Below are 8,495 nucleotides of genomic sequence, written 5' to 3' on the forward strand. Positions count from 1 at the left end.
TCTTGCAATAACTGATATAGACCATATGTATACTACAGAATAGGTATAAAGTCATGGACACCTAATGGTGGTTAGTTTCAGTTCCTCAACTGTCACAGTTATTGGTCATTTTGTTATGAAAAAATTGTTAAGAAAAGGTTGAAAGAAAGAAACAGGATGCAGAAACTTCTATGGCATGTAACATATAAGAAATAAACTCTGTTTTACCTTATAAATACATTGTTGATATCCAGCAGTAAAAATAAATTTGCACAATTTTTAACTAGAGATTGGAAGAAAGAATGGATATAGGAAACTGTTCCTTGAATGAATTCATTTTTGTTGGAGTTACCAATAACCCAGAGATGAAAGGGACGCTGTTTACCATATTTCTCCTCATCTATCTTATCAATCTTCTGGGGAATCTTGGTATGATCATTTTGATCAGAATGGATCCCCAGCTCCACACACCCATGTACTTTTTCCTGAGCCACCTCTCTTTCTGCGATCTCTGCTATTCCACAGCAATTGGTCCCAAGATGCTGGTAGATATGTTTGGCAAAAACAAGTCGATTCCCTTCTGGGGCTGTGCTCTGCAGCTCTTCATTTTCTGTACATTTGCAGATTCTGAGTGTGTGCTGTTGGCAGTCATGGCCTTTGATAGATACCAGGCCATTAGCAACCCCTTGCTCTACACAGTAAACATGTCCAGCAGGAAGTGTTTCATGCTCATGGCTGGAGTTTACCTGGTGGGAACATCAGATGCTTTGATACATACAACTTTGGCATTTCGCTTATGTTTCTGTGGGTCTAATGAGATCAATCACTTCTTCTGTGATCTACCTCCACTTTACCTTCTCTCCTGCTCAGATACTCAAGTAAATTACCTGGTACTATTTACTGTTTATGGCTTCCTTGAACTGAGCACCATCTCAGGAGTCCTTGTTTCTTACTGTTACATCATTGCATCAGTCTTTAAAATCCGTTCAACTGAAGGGAGGCTCAAGGCTTTCTCCACCTGTACCTCTCACTTGACCGCAGTTGCTATTTTTCAAGGAACTTTACTCTTCACATATTTTCGACCAAGTTCTTCTTATTCCCTTGATCAAGACAAAATGACATCTCTATTTTATACCCTTGTGATTCCTATGCTGAACCCCCTGATTTACAGCTTAAGGAACAAGGATGTGAAAGAGGCCTTGGAGAAAATTAAAAGAAAAAGTTGGTTTTAAAATTTTATTGAGAATCACCTGAAAGTTTTAATTATTCACTATGTTTTCCTGGCTTTGAAATTGTGAATTTCTGCATTATTCTTCTACATATATTTAATTGTTTAAATTAAATGCAACAGATTTAAACACGTATTTTTCTTTTTACTCTTCTCATTTTGACAGTTTTTTTTAAAGTCTCTCAAGCTATCAACACATACCAGAAAGCCTAGCATGTAGCATGAGAATTCTAACTCAAAGTGAAGAGATGATCCATAACTTTCCGGATTAAAAACCATGTGCATTATGTTATTGTGTGTGCTTCTCTGTATTTTGTCTTTTTCATTCATGGTGAATCATCTTTTGTCTATGATCATAAGGGCAATCATCTAATGCAAGTCATGGATAAACATTACATGAACAAACTAATGGCTCTGAATCTGCCTCAAAATGTCCTAGAATAACGTCTATGCAGAATATTTCTAGAGTTAATACGTAAGTGCTGTTTGCAAAAGACCAGCAAATGTGACTAATATACTGTGTTGCATATCTAAAGATATATTCCTCTCCAAGGATCCATGGAGATGACTTGGCCTAGTTACCTTGGGAGGAATAGATTTTTTAGGTTATATTCCATGGCTTCTAAGGAAGATTGTGATTTCCACTTCCCGAGAGACTGACACACTCCCTCAGGAAGTGGGACATTAATGCTGCTTTGTCTTTTCTGTGTATGTTACCTTGGAAGTCAAGGAAGCATTGATAAGACAATTGGTCTTAGATACTATTCTTGAGTACCCTGTATAGCTTGCAAACATTATTGCATCCTGGCAACTATACCTGTATTCATCCTCTCAATTTCCATTATATTGTTTTTGATAAAGGTATAATTGCTCTCAATGAAACATGTCTGATTGTGTCTTATGCCACAGCTTATGTTTTGCTGTGGATTCTCCAACTGTCCTGCTTTCATTTATCTTCTTTTCAACACATGACTTGACCAAGCAATTAAGAGCAGATGTTTAAGTAGAAGAAAGGAACAATTCTAGGCAAAGTATCTGGAAATTACAAAACTCTTAGACACTATTATTGTTTCATGTTTAGATTTACATGTGTTCAAAGTAGCTTAAAAGCAAAGAATAAAGCCTTTATAAAGTACATGGCTACATGGAGTGTAGTTGATTTCATGTTTCTCAGTAGCTTCTTTTCTCTTCCCTGCACACTTCATCATCTGGGTTGAATGTTCTGTTTGGTAACTCATGAACAATTATATTGCAATTTACCTTTGTTATTTATGACTCAACTGTGTAAGTTATCTTTTCCAACATGATATTGTACATATCCTTTGAGGAAGAACCAATTGTTCCTTTCATATTATAAAAAACTGCATTGTATATTTGACATAAAATGTGGAAAGAAAGAAAAATACCAATACCAACTCTATACTTAAGTAATCATTGTGCCCATGCAAATATATAAGTCAACCCTTGTTTATATATGTAAATCTATAAACAAATGTTTCACAGTTTCATTAATTGCAGTAGTAAGACTTGTAGATGCATTAATCCTTGAACTGCTTAAAGATTATTTTGAAATTCAACTATGTGATACTAAACTACGGAAAGTAATGATTAATGAAGTATTTCTTTAATGATGTTCTCCAACATAGTTTTATAGTGTGTTGATGTTATTTGGATGGCAACGCAGATATAAATTGAATGGAATCATTGCTAAGGTACTAACTAGTTTAGGAATACTAATAAAGCAAAGTGGAAAGAATAAAGATGTACTTATTCAAGGGTTTTATTAGCCAGATCATCTTTTCTAAAATATGTCAGAAAGATCAATGCTGGGACTTTCTTGATAGGCTTTTCCCACCTGAGGACATTATGGGCCTTGCTTACAGGGCAGCTCTTAGAAGAGACAAGAAGTCTGCAAGGGAAGGATTCGAGTCAGATGATGGTCATGAGAATTTAGCTGCTCTGAATAACTAGCAATCACACTACTGTGGTTCTAACTAGCAATCAGGCCATTTCTGCTGCTGTGAATGACTAGGAATCAGAAGCTACTCTATTTATACAGGTTTACTAGAACAAAAACAGAGTCATTGTCCAAGTTGTACAAAATATATGTTTGACTTTTTATTACATTATTCATTACATTTATTATTATTAGTGTGACAAGTTCAGTTACAGTTATAAAATATATACAACAGATTTTATTCTCATTAGACTTACACCTCCAACTTAAAGAATCTAAAGAACATCTCCTCCAAAGCAAACACATTTATTATATGACAGCCTATTGTTTGACTAGAAGTCCTTGCTGTTTGAAAATATTCCATACAAACAAAATATTTTAAAGATGCTTTTATGAATAGTAACTTTTTTATGAATAGTAACTTCTTTTACTATATGTTTTATCATCTATGCTATCAAGTAGGAAAAATTTACTTTAGTCTATTTTATTTATTGAATTCCATTCTTCCAGGTTATACGCCTATTTTTAACGATATATTCAGAGAGCTATAAGCTTGTAATAAAAAGGGGTCTTGATTCTGTAATGCATGCTCCTGGCCAGTCTGAATTTGTCAATTGTCTCTGTTTACCATGTTAGAGCTATCTACTCAGCTTTGATCAAATTTTGTCAATTAGCTGTGGTGGCTCAATGACTCTTCCCATGTCCATTCAACAGGGCTTTGACAGATCAACAAAACTCTTTCTCACCAACTCATTTCTTAGATGGTTTCTCATCTCTTAGTTTTATATGCACGTTTTTAGTGTCTAATCTAAATGTATCATGTCAAATACTTGGACTATTCTGATTGATAAGTTTAAGTCAGTTGTATCTACCCAAATTAATTGAGTGGCATTTAAAAAGAAGTTTTTGATTCAGAAAGGCTAAGAATGGAATAAAGCAATGAACATTTAACTAGATGTCACATTCACTAGAACAAAGCCTTTGAGGTTGTGATGAACAGTTCTGTATGAACTTCAGAGTGAAGAGTCATACGTTTAAGCTTCAGGTTGAGTCATAAAGCCCTTTAAATACATTGAAGGAACAAATTTTCAACTTCAGTAATCACTCATCATAAAATATAATGACTCAGCTCAAAGCATTTTAAGACATTGATGAGTTTTAAATTTCTTTTTCCTTTGACCACATTATGTATATAATAAAATAGGATTGATATGTAGCTTAAATCACAGTGTAAATGTAATAAAATATCTCAAATAGCCCTTAAGAAAGATAAAAGTTAATCATTGATTTATTTTCTCTTTTAACTTATTAGCCTCTACATTTTACCACATTTTACATGACCTTTAAAAAACTGAAACAATATTTGCAGTCCTTCTATTTTCTTATCTTTTTGAGGTGTTATTACAAAATGCCATATACTAGAACTCTCACAACTCTGGGGTAAAGCAGTTGCCAAACCAGGTTAGGTGTGGTGAGCTCATATAGTACTCATTCTTTATCATAGATAGTCTGGACCTTCACTTCACTTTAGTGGCAGAAAGAGAGAGGGAGTTATTAGGTAGTGTATGATGAGGTCTGTAATCCAATCTCTGAAGGTTGTCTTTGGGGTTTTGTCATTTTCCAAACACTATGCAATATATTAACAATAGTTTTATCATCATATTTTATTGAAAATGTTCCATACATATTCTAGTCACAATTTTCTCCTCTTCCCATCCATCCATCCATCCATCCATCCATCTATCCATCCAAAACTTCTACACCTCCCCAGCCAACCAACTGTTGATCATTAGAAAACAAAGAAGACAAAACAAACAAAATACCAAAGCAAACAATAGAAATTCACACTTATTATTTTGGTAGTATTTAAATAGTAAATATTTAAAATAAATAAATGTGACCATAGTTCACAATTACAAAACATAAGTTATGCTACCCATCAGATTTATTTAAATGGAAAATCCTTTCAAGTAATTTCAGCGATCTCATAGTGTGCCACTAGCCAGGAGCATCAGGTCTCCAATTCTGAAATAATTTAATTAAGAATCATTTCACACTGGAATGTTAAAACTGAATGTGCCCAGGAAAATCAGTACATGTGATTGTGATCGGCAATGTAAAGAGTCCTTACTCAGCTTTCAATCTTAGCTCCATAGCGTATTATTCCAAAAAGACTTTTCAAAGTTCAGCCATGAGAAATGTTTATCAATAATATAGGAAAAAGGTATACAAAGGACAAGATGCATATCTCTCAGTATTTTAATTATTTAGATTTTAATCTACAACTAGGTTTTATAGTTTTTTCAAATGCTAAAATGTCTAATTATGTATGAAGAATATGTCACATTCAGGTAGGATTGTCTTAATAATGGTAATGACATTCCTAAATTTCACATTATATCAAATTTTGTTTTGTTATTTTTTGGTGTCTCATGTTGTTTCCCACATATGATTCTGATGTTTTCATAATTAGAATAATCCAGTGTTTGAAAAACAATAGCTCTCATTGGATATGGCAATTTAAGAAATAGATGCAAATTAATTTTTTTATTAACTTGAGTATTTCTTATATACATTTCGAGTGTTATTCCCTTTCCCGGTTCCCGGGCAAACATCCCCCTAATCCCTCCTAATGCTTAAGAAAGTAATTGTAGAGAATTATTTGACTAGGACTGAATGTGGAAAACAAAAATGTATTAGAAGCAAATAGCAATTATGGAAGAATTGACAGTTCATGCCCCCAGTTACACAATTACAAAATATGGTACTTGTCTTCATTGATCCAGTTCATCATCCAAATATGTCACTATACGTTGAGACCTCTGATTGTAGTAATCCCTACTTCAACATCATCTTTTCCTCTATGAAAATCCCTTATGTATAGTATCTGAGAAGCTAGCTTCCTGGAAGATGTTATCTGAAAGCCACACTAGAAGAATTGCTCTGGAATTGAGTTAACAGGTTTGAAGATAAAGACTACCATGAAATCTCATGGAACATGATCCAGGAATAGAATATATGAGGAGAATTGATAGTGCTTGTGAGAAGACTACATGAAAATGACAAGACTCTTGTGAACTCCGTCTCATCACAACGTAGGGTTGTTACTGGAATGTGTTTTTGTATTCTCAGTTGTGATAAATAGAAATCACTTTACTCCAGATTAGTTACTATTGTTTGCTGCTTTTCTTCAATTGTTAAACTAATCTTTATATATCTATTAAAGCATAATTTTGCCTCACACAGGTAGACCTTGTGTATGTATACAGATTAAATTCATGAAAACATTACTCATGTTATGTTTATTAACCTTCAGAGAATTAATTGTCTGATGCTCTGAACAAAGTTGTCTATTGCATGAGAATTTATTCTTCCTCATGTATTGGCACCATTCTCACAGGTCGCACAGTCTTTAGAGTGGTAACAAAGTCTATGTAAATTATGAGAGATTACAGCAATTGTATTTTCACTATAGAAAATAATCACCACTCATTAAGTTAATTAATTTGCCTTGAGAAATATCTACATCTGCAAAATTCAATGAATACATATCAACCACATCATATTTAAATTGACAATGAGAGGAAGGATTGATTATACAATATGAGAACAATTGAAATTATTAAGAAATTTTCTTTCTTTTTTTTTCTTTTAGATTTATTTTTATAAACTGTAACTGTCTTCAGACACACCAGAGGAGGGCATCAGATCTCATTACAGGTGGTTATGAGCCACTATATGGTTGCTGGGATTTGAACTCAGGAACTCTGGAAGAGCAGTCAGTGCTTTTCATCACAGAGCCATCTTTCCAGCCCCAGAAAATTTATTAAAAGACAGAATATAATAAGATTTTTTAATGAAAAGTACATATAGGTATCAACAGTGCTTGCTTCAAATACAATGTCACAACTAATATATTTTTAGTAAACTAGTATGTTATGCAGTTTTCCATATGTGTAATACAAACTGAAATAAAGGCAAAAATATACATTAGAAAATGTTGACAATCACCAATTATTCTTCAATTTTGCCAGAGCCTCTTTCACATCTTTGTTCCTCAGGCTGTAAATCAGAGGGTTCAACATTGGAATCACCAGAGTGTAGAAGAGTGAAGTCATTTTGTCTTGATCTAGAGAATAGGAAGAACTTGGCCGGAAATACATAAAGAGCATAGTCCCCTGGAACACTGCCACTGCAGTCAGGTGGGAAGCACAGGTGGAGAAAGCTTTAAACCTCCCCTCAGCAGAGCAAATCTTCAAGACTGATAATATGATGTAGCTATAGGATACAAGGACTCCAGAAATGGTGCTCAGCTCAATAAACCCAAAAATTGTGAATATAGCTAACTCATTGGCCTCTGTATCTGAGCAAGATATTAACAGAAGAGGAGGAACATCACAGAAAAAGTGGTTGATCTCATTAGACCTGCAGAAACACAAGCGGAAGGCCAGGGTTGTATGTATCAAAGCATCTGCTGTTCCCACCAGGTAAACCCCAGACATCAGGAGGGAGCACAGCCTGCTGGACATGTTCACTGTATAGAGCAATGGATTATTGATGGCCTGGTACCTATCATAGGCCATCACTGCCAGCAGTAGACACTCAGAATCTGCAAAGACACAGAACGTAAAAAACTGCAGAGCACAACCAACAATGGGAATTGATTTCTCCTCAGCTAAAAGGTCCACCAACATCTTGGGTCCAATTGCTGTGGAATAGCAGAGGTCACAGAAAGAGAGGTGGCTGAGGAAAAAGTACATGGGTGTCTGCAGCTGAGTGTCTACTCTAATTAAGATGATCATCCCAAGATTGGCCAGAAGATTAATGAGATAAACAAGTAGGAGTGTGGTGAAGAGGGCCACTTTCATGTCAGGGTTATTGGTAATTCCCAAGAAGATGAATTCACCCACAGAGGAACAATTTTTCTTGTCCATTTTTTTAATAAGCCTTAAAATTAAAAAGTATATGTTCATAAGACTTTCATCATGCAAAACATTATTATTTTTTTAGTTTATCTTCATCTTTGGAAATATATATTGTATTTTAATCTTCAAAGTAAATTATTTTGTATTTATTTTTATGTATTTAAATAATATGTATTATGAAAATAAATATTTACTTAATAACAGTTATGATAGTATTTAATATTAAAAATAATTAAGACAAACACATCTATCATGACATAAGTTAACTCTAACAATTTTTCTGACATATTAATTAGTACATATTCTGGAATGTAGAAAGTGTTCTTGACAAACTACCCTTTATATTTCAGTTTCCCGAGTTAGCCTTCCTTAACAGGAATTATATACTTATTATATTATCTTGAGA

At 34.0% G+C, this 8,495-nt stretch overlaps 2 protein-coding genes across 2 annotated transcripts; one reads left to right on the forward strand and one right to left on the reverse strand.

Moving 5' to 3' along the window:
• The first annotated feature begins 281 nt into the window (after positions 1-281).
• On the forward strand, positions 282-1,211 carry Or5w11 (olfactory receptor family 5 subfamily W member 11). The gene has a single exon (NM_001000327.1). It carries the CDS (start codon positions 282-284, stop codon positions 1,209-1,211), a length of 930 nt encoding a protein of 309 aa, NP_001000327.1.
• Positions 1,212-7,171: 5,960 nt separating this feature from the next.
• On the reverse strand, positions 7,172-8,098 carry Or8w1 (olfactory receptor family 8 subfamily W member 1). The gene has a single exon (NM_001000328.1). It carries the CDS (start codon positions 8,096-8,098, stop codon positions 7,172-7,174), a length of 927 nt encoding a protein of 308 aa, NP_001000328.1.
• Positions 8,099-8,495: the final 397 nt, after the last annotated feature.

Source organism: Rattus norvegicus, chromosome 3 (genome assembly GCF_036323735.1).
Source record: "Rattus norvegicus strain BN/NHsdMcwi chromosome 3, GRCr8, whole genome shotgun sequence".
In the NCBI taxonomy this organism is placed as follows: domain Eukaryota; kingdom Metazoa; phylum Chordata; class Mammalia; order Rodentia; family Muridae; genus Rattus; species Rattus norvegicus.

What these genes read in the sequence shown, in the direction of transcription:
- Or8w1 (NM_001000328.1), bottom strand. Translation starts at nt 8,098, where the DNA reads ATGGACAAGAAAAATTGTTCCTCTGTGGGTGAATTCATCTTCTTGGGA.
- Or5w11 (NM_001000327.1), top strand. Translation starts at nt 282, where the DNA reads ATGGATATAGGAAACTGTTCCTTGAATGAATTCATTTTTGTTGGAGTT.